This window comes from Acanthisitta chloris, unplaced genomic scaffold (genome assembly GCF_000695815.1).
Source record: "Acanthisitta chloris isolate BGI_N310 unplaced genomic scaffold, ASM69581v1 scaffold3562, whole genome shotgun sequence".
Classification (NCBI taxonomy): domain Eukaryota; kingdom Metazoa; phylum Chordata; class Aves; order Passeriformes; family Acanthisittidae; genus Acanthisitta; species Acanthisitta chloris.
Window position 1 is genome coordinate 420 of NW_008662009.1, and position 25,609 is coordinate 26,028.

Consider the following 25,609-nt stretch of genomic DNA (forward strand, 5'->3'; position numbering starts at 1 on the left):
GTCTGTCTTCCCAAGGAACCGTTACGCGTGATGGGCCCTGCTCTCCTGGAGATGGCTGAACACCTCCTGTCTGTGGGAAGCAGTGAATTAATTCCTTCTTTTGCTATGCTTGTGTGTGCAGCTTTTGCTTTCTCTATTAAACTGTCTTTATCTCAACCCATGAGTTTTTGTAGCTTTTATCCTTCTAATTTGCTCCCCCATCCCGTTGGTGGGGGAGTGAGTGCGAGGCTGTGTGGTTCTTGGCTGCTGGCTGGGGTTAAACCACGACAAACCCAAACCTTCCTGGTCCTCCTGCCAAAAAACACAAAGCTGAATGGGGTAATAACTTGCAATTATTGGTGGCAGGAAAACAGGATCAGTAGGTAGTCTCAGCATCAAAATAATCCCAAAATATCTATAGGAAAATGTAAATTACCAAAACAGCCCTACTAAAGCATTGAATACATTTGTATTTTCATTCACCTAATTATGTGTTTCAATAGACTAAATAAATACAAAGTAGGTTTGATTGCATGTTAAATAACTGATTGATTGTTTTTACATTTACATCACCATTTTGCCCCAAGAGAACATAAAGGCACTCACAAATCACAGACACTTTCAGCACTACATTGTCAGCCACCCTACATCACCAGAAGGGCAAAGAAAGAAATTTTCTGAATGCAAGGACAAACCTTTGCTCCTCTGGAAAGCTTTCTTAGGAAACCTGAAGCATTTTTTGGCTATAAGTTTCGGTTTTGAAAAAAACTACAACTGCAAAAGCTCCCAAGAAACAAAGAGTTATCTGTGATTCAAACTAAAAGAGTAAGGTTGACCTGAAAACACTACTTTTCATTATCAGCATTTAAATAGTGAAGTATTAGGTTTACGTTTCACAGAAAAATAATATATACATCAAAAAGAGTACACAAAAGTTATGTATAGCTTTACATAAGGAACAGCATGTATTAAAAAGGACATTTTTAAAAAATTACAGTCCCTTTCACTAAAAAAAGAAAACTACCTGTTCTGCTCTTCCAGCTCATCCTTTCTATTCATCATGGCCACAATAGCTTGACGAAGTTCATCTAAAGAGAAGGGACAAAGCAGATTCATTTCTGTGTGCACTTTTGCTTGTTTCAGACCTAAAAGTCACGTACATAGGCAACACATTTAGGATGATGCCAAAGCTTTGCTATTCAGCAAAGCACATAAAAATGCTCTTAATTTCATCACTAATTTGAACAGTCTTACCAAAATGGTATTATTTAACACAGGATCAGAAGTATTGATCAAGTCAAATGAGCCTGCATCTGGCTTTAATACAAATGTTTACCAGGGTGCCTGTGGCTGCAGCTGTTTTGCTTTAATCACAGGTGTATGGCAGAAAGCACCTTTTCACTACAGGCATATTAATGAATACACTGTCACTTGTGCAGCCTCTTCAAATTGCTGCTTCGTGCTATAAATTCTGACAGAGGAAATATAACTATCACAGGGAGATGGGAGAGAATGTCATTGTTTCCTCATGACATTTTGTCTCCAGCTGAGTCTTAAGGACAATGGGATTTCTGAATCTTGTCATTTCCTAGTAAAACCTTTTTTATTTTCTGCAAAGACCTTCAAAATACTTCCTGTCATTAAATCAAGTCTAAAAATTAAAAATAGAAAATTGACAGAATCTTAGAATTTTTTGAGACTTCTTTAGGGCTCAGACTGAAGGAGGGGAAATCTAGGTTGGATGTGAGAAGAAAGTTTTTTCCTGTGAGAGTGGTGAGACACTGGCACAGGTTGCCCAGGGAAGTGGTGGCTGCACCACCCCTGGTGGTGTTCAAGGCCAGGCTGGATGAGCCTTGAGCAACCTGATCTAGTGGGAGGTGTCCCTGCCCAGGGCAGGGGGTGGGGACTAGATGATCTATAAGGGCCATTCCAACCCCTAAATTCTATGATTCTATGGTAATGTTTAACATGATACCAGAACAGACAAATACCATACAGAAAAGGATGAGCTCACAGTGGTGCCTCACCTGGAGTCCTGCTGAGGTTTCAATAGAGGTTTTACCATCTAACTGTACAGCTGTACCATTACTATTTACTATAAATGTACAGAAGAATATTAGGAGTTAATCATCTAACCTAAAATAGATTTTGCCTTCCAGGTCCTGCATGAATACATGAAATAAAAGAGGTCTTCAGAGATTTGAATGGCTTCTAGCAAATATCAGGATGGAAACATGTCATCCTAAACAATTTCATTACCAATTTCACATACGTTAATCAATAATTTTATGAGCACTATGAGAACACAATTATATTAAACCATCCCTCCCAACAGTTAAATGAAATGCTCCCATGTCTATATACATCAGCCAACTCTGCTCCACAAGTATTCAAAGCAGATGTCAGCAAATTTTGTGTGCCTTTACTGAACACATCCTAACAGAACTGGTATTACCTGATTTCTTCAAGCAGGCAAAGCCACTGGACAACAGTTTTCCCATTTACATTCAGTTCACTTACACAAACATTTATTACTATTTCCTACAGTTACAGAAATCTTTGCCCAGTCAAAAAGCCTTAACATTGTCCTGGGGACTAGATTAAGTCTGCCAAACTCTAGTCATGGACAAAACATGAAAGATTTCACTATGTCAACCAAATGTACCAGCCAGTGCTGCAGACACAATTTCAGTCTGGCATTGGCACTCTGCAGGAAAATCCTGCCCTTGCAGAACTGCAGGATTCCACAGGGTTCTCATATCTCTTGAAATCAACTAACCCACATTTCTTCATGCAAGATGTTTCCCAAAACACTTCTGCTTCTTTGGCCATGGAGACAGCAGATGATACTTTTGTATCCATTCCGTATTTTCCACATTTCAGCTTAAGAACTAACTGACATTAGCAAGAAACATTTCAGTAGGTCATTAGAGAGATTTTGCACTTCACTAATTCAGCAGAGAAAGAAAAGTGAAATTTGTGGGATTGAGCACATTAAAAAAAAAAAAAAAATCTGGAGACTTCTGCTTTGTCCCTCGATTAATGTACTGACATGCAAACCAAAGCTGTGATTACATGGGTACTTTAACCAGTCCTCCTAAGGCTGTGCTTTCAGTGAAAATGACATTTGAACTGGCCCTATCCACCAATGCCACCACCTCCCTTGTCATGGCACTGATGTTCCTACACACAGTGTCCTAGCAGGAACTCATCCAGCTCAAAATTGAATGTGGTTTGGTTTTTATGCTGAGCTACTTTTCAGTTATCAAGTGATCTTGGTGTTGAGTCTAATACTGTTGCTGGCACAAGGCACATAGCAGAAAGCAGGCAAGGCAGAACACCATTTTTAGTTTATAAGGATGAGGAATATAAGGTGCGGCAAGAGTAAACTTCACATTGCATTGAAGTGACCAGGTAACCACTGTAATTTACATAGGAACTGTAGAAGAACTTAGAACTAAAATATTACATATAACAAAATACACTATGCTCAATTCTTTTCATCACTAGGTTTTCAAAAGATGATCTGTAGCAGCTTTGGTTGACTATCACTTCATTGGGAGAGGACACACACACCAAAAACCCCCACCAAATCCCACGTTCTGAGATACAAGTATCATATTGAGCCATAAAATATCAAACTTGGTGATAATGGAGCTCAGCACACTACTAGTATTGTTTTAGACATGATGAGACACTGCCACTCTGAGGGCAGGCTGGAAAGGCTGGGGGTTGTGAGGGGTTTTGTTTGGGTTCTTCTGTGGTGGGACTTGTTGGCAGTGACAATTGGTGGGATGTAGCAGTCCTGAAAAAATGATACATAATGTTCTCAAAATGGACCACAATCCATCAGCTTATCTGTGAAATAAATGACTGTTCTAAGGATGAGCAAAACAGAATAATCCAGTACACGTTCAAGCCTTGTACAAACATACAACACAAGCAAAAGGAACCATAGCAATCTGTGAGTACAGTAACACTAGAACAAAATAAAGATCTTGAACTATAACATTGATTCAGAATCCTTCTCAAGAAAGCATTTTAAATATTTCAAGTGAGTCATTAAAATATGATAATGCACAATCAACAGTTAGTTGCTATTATGTCTCTAACTCTGAATAAATTAAAGCTGTTGCTACTCAGACAAGTCACTGCAGCCTTGGCTCTGCACTTAGGCTGGGGTGCCTACTCCGCAATAATTGCCTGTGTGCATACTCAGTGTTTTAATGTGCACTGATTTATTACCATTTAAACAGTGACACTATTATAAATTGTCTCCATTTTTTCCATTTTCCCAATCTATTCAAACTGTAACCTTAACTTGCCTAATAACTTAATCTTCTTTTCCTTATTCCAGCCAGAATCTTCTGCATGAGTAGAGAGCTGAAATCCCATCTTCTCTCACTGCCCTCTCCCACACACACACACACAAGTAAGCAGAGCACAAAAGCAAGATGCTGCTAAAGACCATGGTCTGCACAAAAGAAGAAGAACAAAAGTCTAGTGAAATAAAAAATGCTAAAATGCTTTTAATTTCCATTTGCCTCATTTTTCTGAGAGTGATGGAATTGACAATACTACAGACACAACAAAGCAGAAACTCCAAATTTCATTATCACATATAGGTCAAATACCAATGCTTAATTTAGGACCACACAAGCAAACACAGGTCACACTCAGTATTTCTTCCTAGTTTAGTTCAATTACAGATACCAGTGGAGATGTGGAAGAAAGTTCAACACAAACCACTGGTGTGGGCTAAGGGATCAGACTCCCAAGAAGGCTGGTACTCAAGCAGCAAAACTGCTCCATGGCTATACCAGTGTTGCTGCTTCTTGAAGTGATGAGTATTAAGAGTCATATTTTCTATGAATTACTCAAAACAAACACAAGAACTACACAGTTTATCATCAACATTTCTTTCATCTCTCCATCCACAGTAAATACTAAAAGGTAACTACTTAGTGTACCTAAGTAGAAAGTTACCAAGAAAAAAAGAAAACAGAAACTTTAATTTCATGATCTTTTGATGCAAGAACTGAAAAGAACCAAAAGGACACCATCCTACTTAACTCAGGTATAACACTTAAAACTTTCAAAAATCATCACTTCCTACTTTCACTTATGCTTCCTGAAAAATTTCAGCAGATGTCAGACCAGGCAGCCAAATGCAAACAAAGTAAATCCAGCCTCATACACTGCAGCAGGTTCACTTCAAACCTGCCAGAACATCCACAGTTCATAAGCTTTTGTCTGCCTGTTACACTTGCCTCCAAGATGAGTGTATGATCATAACCTAATTTCTCCAGCAGACTTATGTCTCATACATTGTGTGGGTTAGAAAAAGGAATAAATTTTTTTTTAAAATGTCAGGGTTACAGCAGTAACCACAAATTTGGCATTTTCTGACTTCTGGTCTTCACAACTTCAATCTTGCTCCCCCTCCTCTATTTTTTTTCCTTTTTTTTCTTTAATAAAACAGTGGGAGGTTGGCCAAGTATTCCTATTTCAGAGAAGTGTTTGATGTTAGAGTTTATGTCCTACTTCTGAATTGCTTTGTGCTTGGTATGTCATTTACATTCTGCTAAGTAACATTAATGAAAAGCAATAATTCTACTGTTCTTGAGGATCAACATTCAACACCAACATGGCTTAAAATGAAGCAATAATCACACTTCCACAAAGACAGAAATGACTAGTGAAGTCTTTCATATTACGCAACCTTAAGAGATATTTTTGCAACAGCTTCTTGAAAAAAGGATTCCCATGTGCAAACCAATGATTCCAAACCATGTCTGACTCAACTAGCAAAAATAAGAATTCTTCTAATTAAATTTTCATATTAAACCTCGCTTTTTCAAGCACTGAAATCATCTTTTATTGCTGAAATTAATCCATAGTGCTTAATTACTCACAAAGCAAGTATTTGCTCTAGAACATTTTTAGTTCAATTGCACACTACATGCAAAATGTAGCTTCTACAGAGCTTCTATAAGGTCACATTCAGAGCATGAAACATCTAAAAGTGCCATGCTTTAAGAAACACCTGTCAATTTTCCATCAACCTCCAGAAAATTCATAAGTTTCACAACTCTTCTGCTGTTTAGCCAAAGATTGGGTAAGTATGATTTGCAATCACCTGTTTTGAAGAGTGAGCTGTAAGTGAAATCATCTCTCAGTGTACACAAGGGCATGCAGCACTCCTCTGCAATCCTGCACATAGAATATCAGGGTGGGCTGGGAGCAGTCTACAGCAGTGACTTTTTTTATTTTCATGAGTGCAAATTTACAGATATTTTCAGAGATAAACAAAACTTTCAACAGACTAGTTACATCTTAAATCAGAAGACTGACCTTTAAAGACATGCTCCCCAAGCCACCTGCATGAGCACTGACTATCAGGGCAAGTTTTAGTAGGAAGCAAATGAGACCATACACTGTTGGCCTTCTGCTCTGTAGAAGGGCCCTGACCAAAACCAAACCTGTAAGATGAACTGCAGCTTTCCTCTCTGATGAAATGTATATACATTTCTTCCACTGTTGTGCTCTCAAAAAAGTCACATGAATTTAGTACCTCTCAGTGCTCTGTGGCAAGCAGGTTACAGAACAGGTCAGAAGCTATTTAGAGGACAGAGAAAGTACCAAAACATACACCTTACTGACTTACACAATCAGGATAAAAATATAATACGTAGGTTTGATTATTCAGTGAAGGTTTTCAGTGATGGTGAAAAACTGGGGCTATCTCAAGAGTATATGAGAAAATACAGAATGAACAATGCTCAAACCTTTCCTAACCTTTGTGGTTAAGCCCAATTTTAAAAAGTGAAGAAAATTATAGTGAAAAAAATGAAATTACCAATTATTTACTAAAAATAGCACTATAATAAAAGAACCTTGTAAAGAAGGACACAAGTAGCATCTTTCTAAAATGAAAGTTTTGGAACTTCTGCTTTTTTTCCCCATAGCAAAACCAAAATGAGGAAACTTGTGCTGGTAGAACATGCTGTTCTGGTGGAAAATAATGCTGAAAATACAGTCTTCCAATGGCAACACTTGGAACAGACAAAGCTGTTTGTGATTCAAATATGATAAATACAACTTTTTAAAAAACTGGAAAAGGCCATAATAGAGCAGAAGCATAAACAGAAAACTTCTGACAAACCTAATCATTTAAAAAATTGGTTATGAGGCATAATGGTCTCAGAAGTAGGGCAAGTTTTCAAATGATGTCTAACATACACAGTGAAACTGTATGGGTTAGGCTTTCTCTTGAGTGGTATCAGTATTTTTTTTGAGATGTATCTGCTGTTAAGTGAACCTGCACCTTACAAATGCATAGGATGTGAATTTAGGAAAATAATTCAAAATGGCAGAAATTTCAAATTACAGCTTCTTGGGACATGATTTCCTGGCCTGCATGTCAAAAGATGCAGTGAAAGGTTAGTACTATATTTTTAAGTTGAAAACGAAGCAGGAAAAGAATGAAATTTTAAAAAAAATTCAATTTCAATCTTTGTCTTCAGAAGTAAGAAGCACAAAAAAACAGTCACTGGAGAGCTCACAGCTTTCCTCCCTGCACTACTGCATTCCACTTTTCTTGTCTGATGTGTTAGAGCCAGTTGCTATGCAACCAAGCTATAAGCCTCACCATTTAATAATTCTTCTGCTAATTGCAATAGAGAAAAGGAGCTTCAACATCTTTGTCACAACACTGAATTCTCCGTGCACAGAGAATCTATGACCAATAACATCAAACTTAAAAAAAGCATTTTGACTGAATGCATCTGGGATCAGCAATCACAAAGGTACTGACTGACACTGTAAATGTAGTCAGCTGAATTTTGATTATAATTATGATTAGATTATTTGCTAAGTGTTCTACTAGCTTTATCAATGGTTTTGACATGCTTCCCCCCTTTCTTCCACCAAAGCCTTCTCTAAAACGGGACACTAATGACAGTGTGCATGTTCCTGTGGATCCTGTGTTTGCCTTTCGTTTACAAACTGCTAAGTGTCGAGAATTGAAAATCTCAGGATTTTCTATTTCATAGTTGTCTGACCTACACGCAAGAACCAACTGAAGGAGACCAATTGCGTAAAATCTCAGGATTTTCTATTTCATAGCTGTCTGACCTACACGTAAGAACCAACTGAAGGAGACCAATTGCGGCCCCTGCTGGCACCTGACACACCTGCAGAACAGTGGAATCCATGGAGTGCAAGAGCAGAAAATGTCCCATTCAAATTCTACAGCTGAAAAATTAAATAAGAATGTAAGACCAAAAGGACATTGTAGTAATAACATCAGCAGAGTCTATCTAGTGACCAAAGTATCACAGTAACCAACAACAGTAACTTCACCTACATCTCCAATTATGTCACTTTCAAGTCTCAAACTAGTTTCCCACTTCATGAAGTACTTTGCCAGAAAGGATCTTTCAGCTGTGTAAGGCTCAACCAGCAGCCCCAGGGCAGAGCCTGACACACTGCCCAGGGGAAATGCACAGTGTACCTCCCTTAACACGCTGACACAGACAGCGTTTGAACACGACCTCAGAAAATGAGATTAGAGTATCTTCAGGGTTCATTCATTCTGATGATTTCACGAATCGATTTCAGAAAAGAATCTTGGCTGCATCACTTATAAATTTAAATATGGACAAGTTTCAAATGATGACATTTGGGAAGTTATAAGAAGAAACAAACACACACCCAAGAGCTTTGGGAACAAAGCCAGTTCAGTCACAGAACTTTCTGTACAGTGAGGAACATAAACCCATACTGCCTTACATGCTCAGTCAGTTTAAGAGCTAAGTCTTTGTTCTACAAGCTTATGCGAAGAAAAAAAGATTAATGATGGGGTAGACAAACAGCCTGTGCTTCTCTTAATCTATCTCCACAGCAAAGGCTATTTTATTCTGCCTAGTTCTACCCTCAATACCACAGAAAATATGACTGTCCTCCACCTTAATCTCAACTACAGTTCTTGCATATGAAACCTTATATTTATGTTTGGAGCAGGTTTTCATGCTCCAACAACCACAGACTGAGTGTACACAGAAAGAGTTCTAGGTTGTTTGGGTTTTTTCTGACTAGGCACCAATGAAAGCAGGCAAAATAAATTAAGACCACATCAGAACCAACCATAAGTGCTTTCAGAGCTTGCCGAGATTTAAAGATGTTAACAAATTAAAACATTATTTTTCATTTAACCACTGAAGCCACATGTAGTATAAGGATATATGAGTTGCACTGAACTATAACCTTGGATCTGCCAATGCAAAAATCATTTTAGAGCAGTCATTTCTAGTGTGGCCAGCACACCAGCAACTGAGTGCTGAAATAAAAATAGAAGGAGTTATAGAACTTTCAAAGTTATTTCCATCTTCGATACATCAAGAAAGTACTTACTAATTGTCATGGATTCTGGCACAGTGGCTGAAGGCAACATACTGCTTAAAGTATTCACTTGAGCTGGAGGACTGACTTCCACTCTAGTCATAAAAGAACAGTATCATCAATAAATGAAAACAAAATTCTGAATTCCAAAAAGGAAAAAAGCATTCCAGAAACTAGAATTGCCATCCTATTCACCCATATTTAACCAACTTACGTTTAACTATCCTTTAATGTATCTCCCATGAGTCTGATTCAAGAATACACACAAAAAAAATTCCAAATCAAAGGGCTATGGAAAATATAGCAAAAAAAATAACATACAAAACATCATGAAATCCACTTTCCAAACCAGGAGGCCAAGTTTGCCTGTTATTTGACATGACTGTGTGACTCCTCTAAGATAATTAGAAGTTTAAAATACGAAACTATGCAAAAAGGGAAGTGTAGGCTTTTTGCACTTGTCTTTCCAAACATTTGCAGAAGTTCCCTGACAAGTGATTGGTTTTCCAGGACTGAGTGCATTAGGTAACAATAATAAGTTGGCAGCTACAGGGTGAAGTTTGTTGTGTTTTTTTTTTAAGGAAAACATATTTGACACATACCTGTAAGGAAGATCAGATCTCCTTGGAACCAGTTCTACAGGATGAATATGTTCATGCCCCTCTCCATTCTCCAAGTTATCTGAAGTAGAATGCACAAGCATTACCTTTCTTCAGTTTACAGTACTTTAAAAAACAGAATAAAAACATAAACACAGAAGGAAGCTAGTTACATTTTTAAATACTCATCTGTATTGGAGCTTTTAAACACTTTAAATTCCTTCTCCAAAGCTGGTTCCTGCACATTCACCCTGACTGCCAACAGGATCATAAAGTCCCTTTAGGAACACAGCCATCATCAAAAAAAATCAGCATTGCACAACTCCTGAATTATAATATCATAAAGTCCCTTTAAGAACACAGCCATCATCAAAAAAACCAGCATTGCACAACTCCTGAATTATAATTGATGTGCACATTTTACACTAACAGTCTTGCAAAGCTATGAGACTTCTTCCTGAAGTTATTCTCACAAGCCTCAGGAGTTTACCCACCACATGGCATCTGATCCTCATTACAAATCTCTTCATGACTTGCAGGAGAAGAATTTGTGGTTAGCCCCCAGCACATGAAACCTTGCAAAGACACCAGCCCTTTATGTACTCCCAACAGAGCACCATGGCTTTTCCCTGGCTCCTTATGTCTATGTACCAAACATGAAGAATCAGACAGATGAGATATTGTTTAAAAAGCATGAATAATGTGCATCTGTCCACAGATCCACAACTGTCGGGATCAAAACATTCACATCACCAGGCCTGTCATTAAGGAAGTTCAGGTGGAAAGAAATAAAAATCGTATTTTATTGATATTTTCTGCATCTCACTATGTAAAGGTTACAAAGTTACTACATGACAATCCTAAAATCATGAACTAAAATTGCACAGATTTAAAAAACAGGAATTCTAGGAAAAAAAGTGAATTGGAATTAGAGTTATATCAGAAAGACCATGGAGGAAAAAAATCCATTTTTTAAGCTGCAGAGTTTACTGAAGCTCAATTCCTAAACTGCATACTCCATTTTTGTTCCAAGCAACTGAATTTTGACTGAGAGTTTCTCATTTCCAGTTACATGGAGATCTGATATGCCCTGACACATCCCTGAAGCACTGCACCAGACTGAAACTGAAAACACAGCTATTAACATACAACACTGCAGACTGTGCTGCAACCCATTTCAAATATAGGTCTTGCTATTTATCTGTATTAAGACCTATAAACCAAAACACTGGGTTAATCTATACATTTCACAAGAGCTCATTAAGCATGTTTTAACAAAAACAGTGTTATAAGAATAATGAACTTGCTAGTTACTGGGCTGAACTGCCCTCAGAATAAGCCAGTGCACGTTCCTTCTGATATCATTCATCCAGCACAAGTGTAACTCCCAAAGTCAAGCAAACAACTGCCTAAAGCAGCTTTCAATCTCATCAAGCTGTGAGTATGGCTGGGGAGGGAGTGACTGGATCCGTGGGCATCCCTCTCCCTAAGTGGCTGATGTTTGGGCTGCATGATGGGCCATTTAGAGCAGCCTGTCTGCACAGCCTGTCACACGTGGAGAGGTGAAATCAGGAGCTCAGACAGCAGAACCTTTGCTGCTGTTTCCTATAACCAGTGAAGATTCCTTTCAGCAGCCCAATGTTGTGTCACTCTAGCTTGTGGACAGACCATAGGGGTTACCACAAAGAGGGACAGAAGAACTGAAATTATCTGTGGACTGTGCCAGAGGGATCTGAATGGACCTGTTGATCATCTCTAGTAGTCTGAGCATTGTAGTCAAAACAGTTCTGAGATGAAGCAAGATGAAACGAAGGTCTTTGGAATCTTCTTAATAAAAATAGGTCCCTGTTTCACATTTTGTTGCCCTCTGTCTCCAGTCATAAGTCTTGGCTTAGCCTCCTGACTTCTGATTTCAGCTACAAACCCCTAGCTCACACTCCTGATGCCTCAGCATGTCTGAGTGGCTACTGACGCCCAGAGCAACTGTGAGTTCCCCTTCCACACACCCCAATTAACAGGAATGTTTACTTCTATTCCAGATTTCAACCCGTGCATGTTCTCTAACTGTTTCTGCATCAAATTTAAGAGAACACAATGCCACAAATTCCATAATATTTGCTAAATCCATTCCTTCATAAATCGAACGTGATGGCACAAGAAATAAAGGAAAATGCACTTTCTGTTTTTTCTGACCCACTGGCTTTGCTTCTGAGGCACATGTTTTAAAATACAGCAGAGGGCAGTACAGCATTATTGTATGATTCACATTTTTATCCTTGAACTTCCACAACTGAGTTACACTTTTTCACAGGCTTTAAATTAACAATCCATTTCAGCTCTTGGCACATAAAATGTATATGAAAAAAATATAAAATATTTTACAATTAAAACATTATTTGAATGCCACTGAAAAGCTTTTTAATTGTCACCAGCATGAGTATACCCAAAGCTTTATAAAAGCAATGTTTTATGAACAGCTGGCAAAATATTAATGGGGTGGAGGAGAGGGTTGGTAAATTTTTTTTATTTGTTTTTGGTACCAATACAGACACTGGAAAAGCACCAGGTCTTCTTTTCCATTCCTTTGACTGTTTTTATTGCTTGTTTCAAATGGTCCATATCACTCTGGAAGTGCAGTACCCCAATCTGCATACAATACTGCAGCTGAGGCCACAGCAGAGGCAATGGAGCATTAAATTTACAACTGACACTTCCATTTATGCACACCACTGCTAACTCACTATCAGCAGAAAACCATTTGAGGACACTGGCAGTTGAAAAATTAGATATGAGTTGATAACTGGTGCTCACAGCTCAGAAAGCCAATCTTACCCTGAATAAAACAAAGCATAGCAAGCAGGTTGAGGTCTTGGCTTTTGTGAAACCTCAACCTGAGTATTATGTCCAGCTCTGGGGTCCAAGTGCAAGAAAGGCATGGACCTGTTGGAGGGCATCAGGAGGAGAGTCACAAAAATGATCACAGGGCTGCAGCACCTATGAAGAAAGGCTGACTTGGAGCTGTACAGCCTGGAAAGAGAAGGCTCCAGGGACACCTCACTGCAGCCTTTCAACATATAGAGGGCTTAGAAGAAAGATGGAGACCTTTCAGCATGGCCTACAGTGACAGGACAAGGGGAAATGGTTTTAAACTGAAATAGTAGATTTAGACTGGACATCAAGAAGATTTTTCCTTTATTATGAGGGTGGTGAGGCACTGGCACAGGCTGCCCAGAGAAGCTGTGGATGCCCCATCCCTGGAAGTGTTCAAGGTCAAGTTGGATGGGGCTTTGAACAGCCTGACCTAGTAAAAGATGTCCCTGCCCATGTCAACCCAAATAATTCTGATTCCCAGATCCTTTTCTTAAGAAGTATTTCCTAGTCCATCACTCCTCATTCTGTATATAAACAAGTAACAGCTTCTGTTGAACTGTCTCCAACTGCTCTCTAATCTGCAAGATTAATTTGAGTTCTGAAACACACTTGCAGCTTCTTCCAGCTTATGATATATAGAAAATGACTAAGAAAACTCTCTATTCAACTACCCTGAACTTTAGTAAAATACCAGACAAGACCACAGCTTAATCCCAGCAAAACTCTGGTGTATTTTGACATAGATAAATCCTCCTCAACTAAATAACTACTCAAATGGAGAAATCTGGTTCAGCACTACAATAAATTTTAATTGAACTTTCTATCTCAGTTGTGCAGTATCTCCTACATCCTTACTTAGCACTATTTCTTACCATTGTCACAGGTTAGAAATTCAGTTATAAATGTTGCTGGAACTCTGTAAATTAAAACACCTACCTGTTTGGGAGTAAGACCCAACAGCACTGACAGGAAACAGAACGTCTGAGTCATCATTCAGGACCTGCAGAGGAGTCCAACTGCATATCTGAGAATTGCACGAGCCTATTTCATGAGGCCTAGATTTAAAACAAACAAACCAACCTATTTATTCAGCCAATATTCACATTCACAATGTTTCTATTTCTTTCAGAGATATCACTGCAAGAAAAAGCTTTATTTCAATCTGCCTGCCAATTTCTTGGTCAGGCATACATTAATTCAGTACAGATCAGACCATTCCAAAGCAGATGAGACAGGCAGTGCTTGCCTTTTTCTCCAAACAAATTTCTGTGTCAGAAATAAAGAAAGCACATTAGTATCTAAAATTATTCTTTCTCTCTCAGTTTTGCCTTGCCTTGTGTAACTGTCTACTGTGATGATAACAGGCTTGCTCTGTTTAAAATGCACTTTTACTGTGAAGCCAAAATAGAATTGATACCATACTAAGAATAAGGAAACATTAAGTAGGCCAGAATTATAGCCTGGCTGTATCATGCAACAATTTTAACAGCTAAAAACTTCAAGGAGAACAAGCATGAAATCTTGAAATTTTGGATTTCAGTGTAATTTAAAAGCAAAATATCATCACCACAGTGGCCCAAATGGTTTAAACAATGAAAAAGAAAAAAAAAAAGGGGGGGGAGAAAGGGGTGTGCGGAAGGAGGAATAGGGGGAAAAAAAAGAGAAAAACCTATAGTTCTGTTGGACACCTAAACTTGCCAGTACCCATGAGGGAGGGAAGGAGAGGAGGGGAAGCATGGAAGGTTTACCACTAGTTCCTGCACCATTACTTACTTTTCAGAAGCCTCAGTATCACCTTCTGTCCCTTTATTTCCTAATGATTTTCCATATTGTTCATCCTCATCTGCATCTTCATCATCAATGCTCTTCACATCTAGTTTCTGGTATTCATACTCTCCATTCATGAACACTGAATTGCTCTTCCAGGAATGGTTACTTTCATTCCCATTCAAATTTCTTCCCAGAGTGCTTTCAGATGAGGATAATGCAAGAACTGAAGATCTATCTACACTCTCCTCTGAACTTTCTCCTGTAACCAGAGTCTTTGTGGCATCTTGCTCATCTTCCTCTTCATCAAATGAGATGATATTAGTCACTCTCTTCTTCTTTTTTCGATCTTTTTTGTATTTCAAATCTAGTAGAAATGCGAAGTTTTACATAGTTCACAAGACAGAAACAATATAATACACTTCTTTTTTTCTTGTAAGAGCTCATGTACTAAATGAGTTTAGTGCAGAAAAAAACCCACTTAGATCTACAAGGTATTCATTATCTTTCCAACCACATGAGCTTTTAAATCTTTAATTACCATCTTTATTTTATATGCCTTCCATAATTCAGATTTCAGAAGATATTTTGGAGGTGCATTCATAACAATATTCAATTGGAAACTGAAAAAAAATAGTTCAACAAACTCATAAAATTAAATTTAAAATAAAAGCTTAGCCTCCCTGTCCCTTTCTGCCATGGTATATGGGTAGTGTATACTCTGTGCAACAGAGAAAACATGAAACACTTCCAGAGAGAAAAATAAAAAACAAACTCACAACATGAACAAAATCCATAACTTGCAATCCAATAAAGTTCTTTTGTCTATACTCTAAAAGCTCAGCAGCCAGTTTTCAGACAAAGAAATTAAATTTGCTCCCTCCCTCAGATGACTTGCTTATGGACTGAAATACACTGAAATCCTCCCTGGTTACATCAGAGCTCTTCAGTGGCAGCTCTTCCTTTTCAGTTGTTACCTATACTCATTGACTCTGACCTGCACATGAAGCTAAATGCAAAGCTGATCACAGAATCATAGAATTTGGAGCTGGAATGGACCTTACAGATCATCTAGTCCAAATCTCCTGTCCCTGGGCAGGGACACTCCACTAGATCAGGGTGCTCAAGGCTGATGCACTCTAAGAAATATCAGAGATTTCCCCACCAAGACAACACACTTTGGGACTAAACTGCTTTGTTAATTCAAGTCCAGCTGTTCCATATCCACAAAACACACAAACATACTTTTACAAGGATATTAAAACCCATTCTGGTTGCAAATCTAATTCCAGCAAAGAACACAGACTTTAATGAAAACATCTAACTTGCTCTAACATTCCACATGTAATTGCATTTGAAGAAATCCAATTTTTTCAAAGCAACATTTTATTATAAGTTGTACATTTCATGTACTGTATACACATGCACTGTACACATAATGTTCATTATGTTGTAGAGTCATGTGCAGCATATGGTCAATTACTCTGCCATTTCATCTTGCAAACCTATGCTATACTAACAAAGTTATCCCAAGTCAAGTATCACAATTTTAATCTCATTTAAGTGCTACACAACAAAAGCTCTACCATAAGTTTGTTTTGAAAACCCTGTTTTGAGACAAAGTCTATTTTAAATGCCAATAAAAAATAGATTTTATCTCAACTTTTATTCACATGTGGGTTTTTTGCCTTTTTCTCTTAGCCAGAATCATTCAATGCCTAAACTCAAACCTTGTTTCTTAATTGAAAAGCACATAAATCTTCCTGCAGTTTTGTACCTTTATAAAGCAAAACAATCTTTCAGCTCAACTTCTGGAAACAAAGATGATATAACTTTACTTTGTTATTTTTGGAACTGAAAATATTTAATGAAAATCACATTTTGCTTGACTAATTTCAAACTATAAGACATTAAGACTTTGGGTCTTTGTTAGTAACTAACATCCTACAAGCTGGTTGTAACTTTGAGACATTTAAAGGTAAGAAGAGCATATTTTAGGCAATTATCTACATTGCCTAGGAATTCAGACTGTAAACGTGGGCATTACTTGAAGAATAACAAGCTAAAATTTGTGTCTGATATATAACACCAGATATATGGTAGTGTATTTGACTGATTAAGTGCCAAAAGAAAACATATTAAAAAAGAAAAATCACAAACTGCAAAGCATGAGATTATGAATACGAAATTGAAATTCAGGTAACAAAGCACTACCAGTAAGATAGTGATGTAAGGAAGCTGAAATACACAGTTATCACCCAGTATTCCCATCAGTATTTCTAATAATTTCATACTTTTTGTTACACACTCAACTAGTTTGAATGTATAGTGCACTTACTTTTAAGATCTCTATTCTATAGTAGCGCATAAAGCTTAAATTAAGGAGTAATTTAAACACACCTGAATATTTTATACATTTCTGAATGGCACTAACATTGCATAAAAGCTTACCAGCATTCAGATTCTTGGACAGAACAGGAAGTGGGTCAGTGTCCTGGTCAGGTTTGATGAGAATGGAGACAGCAGAGGACGCGGTGATCTCTCGGAGAAGGCTGCTGACACCCTGAGTGGATTCCTTCAATAAGGAAGTGACATTTTGGGTGGATTCCTTTAGCAAATCAGACACTGTGGGTGTGCACTTGCTCTGCCCATTTAAATCCTTATTATCAATGTTGATTGCAAAAAGAATGGAGTTCAGACCTTCAGATAAAAGGGGAAAAAAGAGACCAAAAATGCACTAGATGCTTTACACAAAAGCTACAAACATAGAACCTGAGGAGTAATGAAGCTCTGACATGCAAAACATTTTTCCAATAAAATTTCCCACAGTTCTCCACGCATGAATTCCTTTTCTTTCATGGACCATTCATTCTTTTTTAGATTATATTCAAGCTGATGTCATCAGTTCTGAATTCATCTTGATGGCTGTTCAGCTGCACATTAATTAAGCCGTAAGTAATGCGAACTCATTTATTTATAATCTTTTATTTAAACCCATTTCACTGCAACTTTAGTATTTGTTGATTCCTATATTCTATCAGCAAACTCCCATGAAGTTTTTCTTGCAGCACCAAGCATGTGACCATGCACCTAAGGGGTATAAAAGGTAAATAATACAACACTTCTGTGGTCAAACTCCAGAAAAGTAAATTATTTGTTAGCATTCTTTACTCTTACTCTCCTTAAATGTATTTACCTATAATTTGGATTTTACTATAAAATTCTATTACTCTTTTCTAGACAGGAATAATCCGTTTTGTTTTCTCTAAATTGCACTATTTTAAGATTGCTTTGACTGCTGAACAGTTAGAAAATTTATGTGAAGGACTTTTGAACTGTAGGAGAGCCAGTCCAGGATTTTAACAATCCATCAGTTGACAGAATAAACTGGCATACACCTTGACTACTCACCCTGACTGTGCCTGTGACACACATTCTCCACATCAGCAGAGTGTGTTAGAGAAGCTCCCCACAACCAGAAACATATACAACACCTTAATATGCAACAGATTTATATTAGAGAGAAAGTCTTACCAGCTGCCATCGTAGGGATCATACTAGAACGTTCTTCATCCATCATAAAAGCCCAGTCTTCATAGAAGACACTATAATTTGAAAGGAAAAAAAAAAGAATACACAGTCCTATAGTAACATACATTTCAGTTCTGAAAGACAAGTAAAGTATGAAAAATAAGTAGGAGTAATCCATACCAATGGATTAAATCTTATGGAACAGTAACTCCCTGAGTCCTGAAGTATATAGAACTGGCTGAGCAGTCATCAAAGACATGCTAAAGAGTATTTTGTCTTAAGTTTTAGCTCTGCATTTTTTTCTGGGAAAAATGCAGCCACAGCATCTCTCAACAGGTATTGATATAAGATGAAAACACCTCAAACTTTCAAAATCACAGCATCTCTCAACAGATATTGATAAAAGATGAAAACACCTCAAACTTTCAAAAAGAACAGGATCTGAAGATGTATGAGGAAAAACGGTAGGACTCAGTTAACTATGACCTTAAGTGCATGTTGCACCTCCAAAGTGCCTTAGGATTTCACAGTACACAGCAAGTTATGCTCAGTAACTGTAACAACAGGTTCACAAACTGTTACCAAACCACTTCCAACTGCTGTGCAGTAGCAGCTACACTGTTTGACTGCTGCAGGATGAGCATCTCCAAAAGGCAACAGGCAATTACCACTGATCAGTTGATAAGATCAAGGCTGCAACTGTGCCCTATTTTAATGGAATGAGAGGGGCACCTCAAAGTGTAGTGTCAAGGTCTTGGTGAGGAAAACTCTTCAAAGAACAGGGAAGGGAGTTAGGAAAGGGGATGGGAATGAAGATGAGGATAGAAGCATGTACTGGCTAGAATGAAGTCAGTTTTATGTCACATAGGCACAAACCACTCTTAATGGCTGCCAAAAATTTCAAAAAACGAACACAACTCTTGAGGTTAAGCAACTTGACTAGCAAAGAATAAAGTGTATTATTACAGCTGTGGCTTTTGGTTGGTTGTCTGGGGGGTTTTAATCCTCAGTACTTCATTTGTCAATACAATTCCTGCATTATAAATCTCTCAGACAGAGTACCTGAGTCGATTCTTATCTGCAAGCAGCATATGAACATATCTTTCCAGCGAATGCTCGTTCAGTGCACAGCGCAGCCAAGCTCGGCCTCGGCCAATATCCGTGGAAATTGCCCTCAGAGAGTAAAAACGCTGCAGCTCATGTCTGTTCAGGACTTCCTTCACATAATACCAAAACACTGGCTCTGGAATTTAATAACAACAAGAATAATAACCACGACAACCCCACCAAGAAAAACACTAAGCTCATATCTGAATGCATTTACAGGTGAATTTACAAAAACAGGTAATGGTACATAACTTTGAGCAAAGGTCAATCATTTACCATCTTCATGCAACCCTCCAGTTAAATAGGTTATTTATTTCTACAGAACTTAGGGTATTTAAGCACTCAAAACTTTTCACTTCACTGAAATTAAAGGATTCCATCTTACACTTCTACATAGAATTCAGACTCAAAAGCTCACTTAAGCTAGTATTTCATCCATGGCACAGGTTCACGTGATCAGCTGGGAATGCAGTATACAAAGGGAAAAAATTCTTTAGAACTCTATTTTACTGCTGGCTGTGAAATGTTAGAAGCTAGGCCCGAAGGAATGGGCAGCTCCAGAACTTGCAGACATGCAAATGGCAAATTCATGTTACTTTAAAACCAAAGTGTCGCATTTAAAAGGCAGCAATACCTCTTTCCACTACAATACTTTCCTTGCCTTGTCCCCAAATATTGATAAAATGTTTTCTTATAGTTTTTTTTCTTATCGTTGTCTCAAATTTCTCAATCAGGTAACAAAAATCTACATCAGTAATTGTAAATGTACAATAAAGCGCCTGCTATTTTATATGCTCCCGTTTCTGAGTAAAAACATAATTTAAGAACATGTTTATTACAATTTACCTCTTAGCATTTTTTGAGGATGAAAGAACAGCAAAAAAAAAAAATCAGGTAATTCATCTCTAAGGCTTAAATCATTGCTACATGGTATGGTTTGGCAGTCATAAAGCACAGTTTTTCATGAAGCATCTGTAAATTGCAAATAAAAACCACTGCTGAACAATTTCCCTTTTCAACTGTCAAAGCCTGAATGCACAGCCTAAACAGCAGCATTCCAGTGTGCTAAAAAAAGAGAAGACACCTGTGATTATGTTAGACAGAAAGGAATATAAATCATACCAGACTCATGTGCCTGAAAGTGATATAAATATAGAAGTACTTTGCAACTGCTTTCAGGGTAAAGGAAAAAAAAACCCAACCAAAACCACACCAAGCCAACACTGCAATTTGTAAAGATAAATGCAGGGGAACCTGCACTTCCATTACAAGAAAATCATTGTAAGCACTATATTTTCTGCAAAGCAGATATGGTTTTGCTCTTGACCTTCCACACATTACTTAAGCTTCTTCAGGAGTAAAAATTCTGGCTTTCTTCTTCTTCCATTCCCCAACCATACAAAACTTCTCTGACTTTCTCCTCTTCCTCCACATCACATCACTGACAAGACCTCAGGTAAGACACACATCCACAGGAACATATATCTGAACTGTTACTGAAGTTCCCAAGCATCAGACATGCATCTTTGTACATCTGACCACTAACAGACAGGACCAAAAACTTCACACACCTTTGACCTTACTAATAGACAAGAGAGAAATCCCAAGAGTTACATGTAATGTTTTCAAGTTTAAAGATGCACTATTTGCATAAGTCAGAGAGAGTGTTAACTATATTTTCTGCAAAGCAGATATGGTTTTGCTCTTGACCTTCCACACATTACTTAAGCTTCTTCAGGAGTAAAAATTCTGGCTTTCTTCTTCTTCCATTCCCCAACCATACAAAACTTCTCTGACTTTCTCCTCTTCCTCCACATCACATCACTGACAAGACCTCAGGTAAGACACACATCCACAGGAACATATATCTGAACTGTTACTGAAGTTCCCAAGCATCAGACATGCATCTTTGTACATCTGACCACTAACAGACAGGACCAAAAACTTCACACACCTTTGACCTTACTAATAGACAAGAGAGAAATCCCAAGAGTTACATGTAATGTTTTCATTTCAAGTTTTGCACTATTTGCATAAGTCAGAGAGAGTGTTAACAGGGAGAACATTCTCTGCACCAAAGCAAGAGACTCTCAATTGCAAGCTGGGGGGATAAAAAACAGTCACTGGAAGAGGGAGAACATTCTCTGCACCAAAGCAAGAGACTCTCAATTGCAAGCTGGGGGGATAAAAAACAGTCACTGGAAGTGGGGAGAACATTCTCTGCACCAAAGCAGGAGACTCAATTGCAAGCAGGGGGGATAAAAAACAGTCACTGGAAGTTATGGCTACAGATCAACATGTATTAACAATTCTAGCACCACTGAATAGATTTAAAATAAAAAACAACAACAAACAAAAAAGTAAACTCCACTATGTGTTCCATGTTACACTTGACAGAGTCTCAAGAGGCAAAAAGAAGCACTTTACATGTACCCTGTTTAAGAAAAAAAAATCCTATATGTCAAACTTCACAATAAAACTAATGAGGATTAATATCTTCATATACTTTTGATTAAAAATCCAAAGGAAATTTCAAGATGAGAAAAATAAAGGGATCTTTGCTTTAAATGTGCAGAAAGCAATTAAAACCAACCCAAACAATTCAAGTAATATAAGTTATCCCTTTTAGATCACCTCAATACTTAGAGGTTAACATGTTAACATGTTAGATGTCCTGATTTAAAGATCACCTCAATACTTAGATGCTAACATGTTAACATGTTAGATGTCCTGATACACATAGAATATGGCAGTTAAACAACTGAGTAAGACAAGGTTAAGAATGAAAGAGTTGTTGTAAAACCTTAACAGCACAATTACACAATGTTTATCCCTACCAGAACTCAAATTTGCCACTACACATGATGTAACTTCAGGAAGTCTAGATTTCCTAACACCAAAATTCCTAGAGAAACTTAGTATGGAAGTTAAACCAGATTAACAAAGCAATAGTCATTCTCACTGCTACACCACACTGCCAAGCACTAGGTACTCTACCACCAGTCTGCACTCTGGTGCAAAGCTTCAAACTCCTGTTAGAAACAGTAACACTTCATTGCACGTATCAACTGCTTAAAGTAGAACAGTTCCAGCTGAGGAATTACCTGTTTCAGTCTTACTGGAGAAACCTGCTGCCTGTTTGATTGCTGCTGCTGTTAATGCCAGCCCTCGGCTCCTCCGCAGGCCGTGCTGCAACACAGCTTCAAACTGAGCACACAAACAGGTCACCCTGCAACAGAATTTTGAACAAAATCACATGAAAAGAACAACCACCTATGTCTGCATACAGCAAGTTTACACCAGATCTCATAATAGGGTATGTAAAGTGAACCACTATCTTGTAAGCAGTGAGAGACACCTTTGATGCATTAATCTCATCATTGGTAAGCAGTGTAATCTACTTATACCCACAGACTCGTGATGACTGAGAGCTGGGGCACAGATTAGATTCAGAAAAACTGGCAATCAATTTGAGAAATCATCCTCACCTGCTAGAGCACTTAATCTGTTAATTCAGCTTCAGATTACCTGCATTTCATGTAATGTAATTTTTTGAGCATGTCAAGTATTTTGTGCCTTATGTTTTATGTCACTATGATACAAGATCTAAGCATGTTAAAAGTTTCTTTAGCTGTTTTACCTGCTGTCAGAGTCTGAAGCGATTTCTTTTCTTCCTCCAAATCGGATTTGACACTGCAATAAACAGGAAATTTTAAGAAATTTTTGTTACACTAAACAAGCTCAATTTTCAGAACTATTTCCATATAAGAAACAAAGTCAGAAGAAAAAATACTAAACAAGCTCAATTTTCAGAACTTTCCGTATATATATAAGAAACAAAGTCAGAAGAAAAAAGGAGGCAGCACAAAATAAAGCATTGGCACATACAGCCTGCAACCCAAAACTGCATCATGTTCCACTCACAGGCTACTCCTGCAGTTTAAATATATCCCTGCCAGCCAGAGCAACACACCTGTAGGTCCTTCAGTAAATTGAAAATGGAGTGGAAATTACTACTTTTGAGTTTTAAATGTATACTCACACCCCAACATTACTCCCATTCAGCTCAGTGCTACAATTACAGAAGAACCATTCTTTATAAAGCATATCATTGCCTTATTTTTCAGGCATTCCTTTGCCTCCCAAACTCTCCTAAATTTAAGCCAGTCTATGAAATTCTACTTGCTGAACTTCCCGTGGATGCAAGATACAGACATAGATAAATATATCACATCTTTACATGTAGTTCATTCACTAGAAACCTAGTGCAAAGGAAAAAAGCTGCTACTCTAAAACATTAGCCAAGTTAGCCTTTGCAGTACACTGCAATTCAGTTCAGTCATATCTGTAGTACAACTACATATATTCATACTATATATTCTATAGCATTACATATATTTAAAATACAGATAATACAAATATAATCTGTCAAGAACTAGAATTTTAAACCAATACTGCATAGTAGTTGTTTGTTAGCAGACACAAAGCTCAGCAGTACTATGTCAAAGCCAATATTTCCTCTTTGTCTCCTTTTCTTCTCTTTCTTCGTCTTTGTTAAACAGGAGGACGAAGAGCAAAGACAGTTCCTACTGGCACTGACAGCTCTGGGTAAGTTTACTGCAGGAATGTGTATTGGAGTTCTCACCTGTTTCACTGCATCCAGTAGCCGTTCTAGAAGAAATTGTCTTTTAGTGTCATTGTTCTGTGAGCCTGAAATTGAACAAAATTATATCATTCTGAAAATCAGTATTTTTTTAGAATATATTCAGGCCAACACAGGGGCCCTGAAAACTTTCTTCCCAAGCCAATTATTCCATTAAATTAACTAGTGTACTAAATCAAATGATGCAGTATAAAGTCTGCTTTGAGGTCTCGAGTAGCCTCTCTCTAATAGGCAGCAATAATGTGCCAAATTCCATCTACAGCCTTATTTTAGAAAGATTTGGGTTTCCTGACATAAGGAATATTGCAGCAATCCCAAATACAGTGTAACTGTGCAGGCTGATGCACAGCTTGCCCCAGGCCTCTTGGCACAGCCACCTCTGGGGACATACTGCAAGCCTAGAACTAACAGAGTTTAAGATTTACTTTTTTTGGTGGGTTGGAGTAGGTGTGTGTACAACCACAGAAATGTTCATTCAAGCTGGGACAACTACCAGTTTAGTATAGCATCACAGCACAAGAAAAGAATGGAAAATGAGAAAGAGACAGCAGGATTATCTTCTTACAACCTTACTACAGTTTTAAGTCAGGTGAACAGAGAGTAACTGTTACAATAAATCCTTTAAAATTTCACTACCAGCATAGTTCTTCCTGATTAACACCAATAAAATATAGTTTGTTACTATACAAGCAACTCTGCAAGACAAGCTTTAATTTCCCAACCATTTCAACAACAAATAGCATAATACTTCAGTTGTCGGAATATCCTTTAGAATTCTGTAGAATTTCATTATTCTGAGCTTAGATTCAAACTATGCATCAGAAACCCCTGTGAGCTCTCTGGAATCAGAGTCATTCTATTCTCCTTCCCCTCTCAAAGAACATTCAATCAATACATGTACAGACTGAAAGCCAATTATCAAAACTCTGCATGAGCAAGTTCCTCCAGACACTGCAAATCAAACACCACACAATAAGCTCAAGCAAAGAGAGATGACATCAAAGATATGTCTCTTCCTCTTGCTGTCCAACACTGTGAGGTCCAAATCCCAGAATTTTCCAAAGTAGTTTGCTCCTAAACCAGCAGGACAGATTTTGTCCTGCAGAAATTATTCTGCCTTTGTTTAAATATTTATACTCATATAATATATAATACATATTACATTCATATAATGTATGGATATATATTATATAATGGATATATATGTATATATTCATGTTAATTCAACTATAAATATATTCATATAATTTATATTCTATATATATTCACATATTCGTTAAATATAGGAGAAGAAAACCCACACAGTGTACCAGAGTAAAGAAAACAACAGGAAAAACATGCAAACATAGCTGCTAACTAAGCTTCTCGATGCCTATTTGGCTGATTACAGCATGTTTTCAAGAAGTTATACTTCAGCTTTTGAAGTGTGACTCAGACTGTGCAGACATGTGATGTACAAGGTTTGGGTCTATTAGTCAAACTCTGATGCATACAACAGCCAATGCTGGGAAAGGTTTCCAGAAACAAAGCCCATACCAAAGAATCTTTAATTTCCTAACAACTATGCCAGTTATGCCACCATGGAGATAAGGCTAAATACATGTAATCCCTACCACTGCACTTTGTGCTCCTTCAGACATCCTCGAGCACAAGTGCCATGAGCAGAGGCTGAGGGAGCTGGGGGTGTTCA

General features: G+C 37.7%; 1 protein-coding gene across 1 annotated transcript; it reads right to left on the minus strand.

The window, feature by feature from the left end:
- Positions 1-999: 999 nt before the first annotated feature.
- SNX29 (sorting nexin 29) lies at positions 1,000-23,967 on the minus strand (the record flags this gene model as incomplete). Its single annotated transcript, XM_009070416.1, has 11 exons — positions 1,000-1,067; positions 9,394-9,476; positions 9,984-10,062; positions 13,788-13,906; positions 14,625-14,985; positions 17,070-17,318; positions 18,153-18,223; positions 19,212-19,392; positions 22,361-22,485; positions 22,897-22,949; positions 23,902-23,967. Coding segments are annotated over 11 exons (1,455 nt in total), but the record flags the coding sequence as incomplete, so codon positions are not given.
- Positions 23,968-25,609: the final 1,642 nt, after the last annotated feature.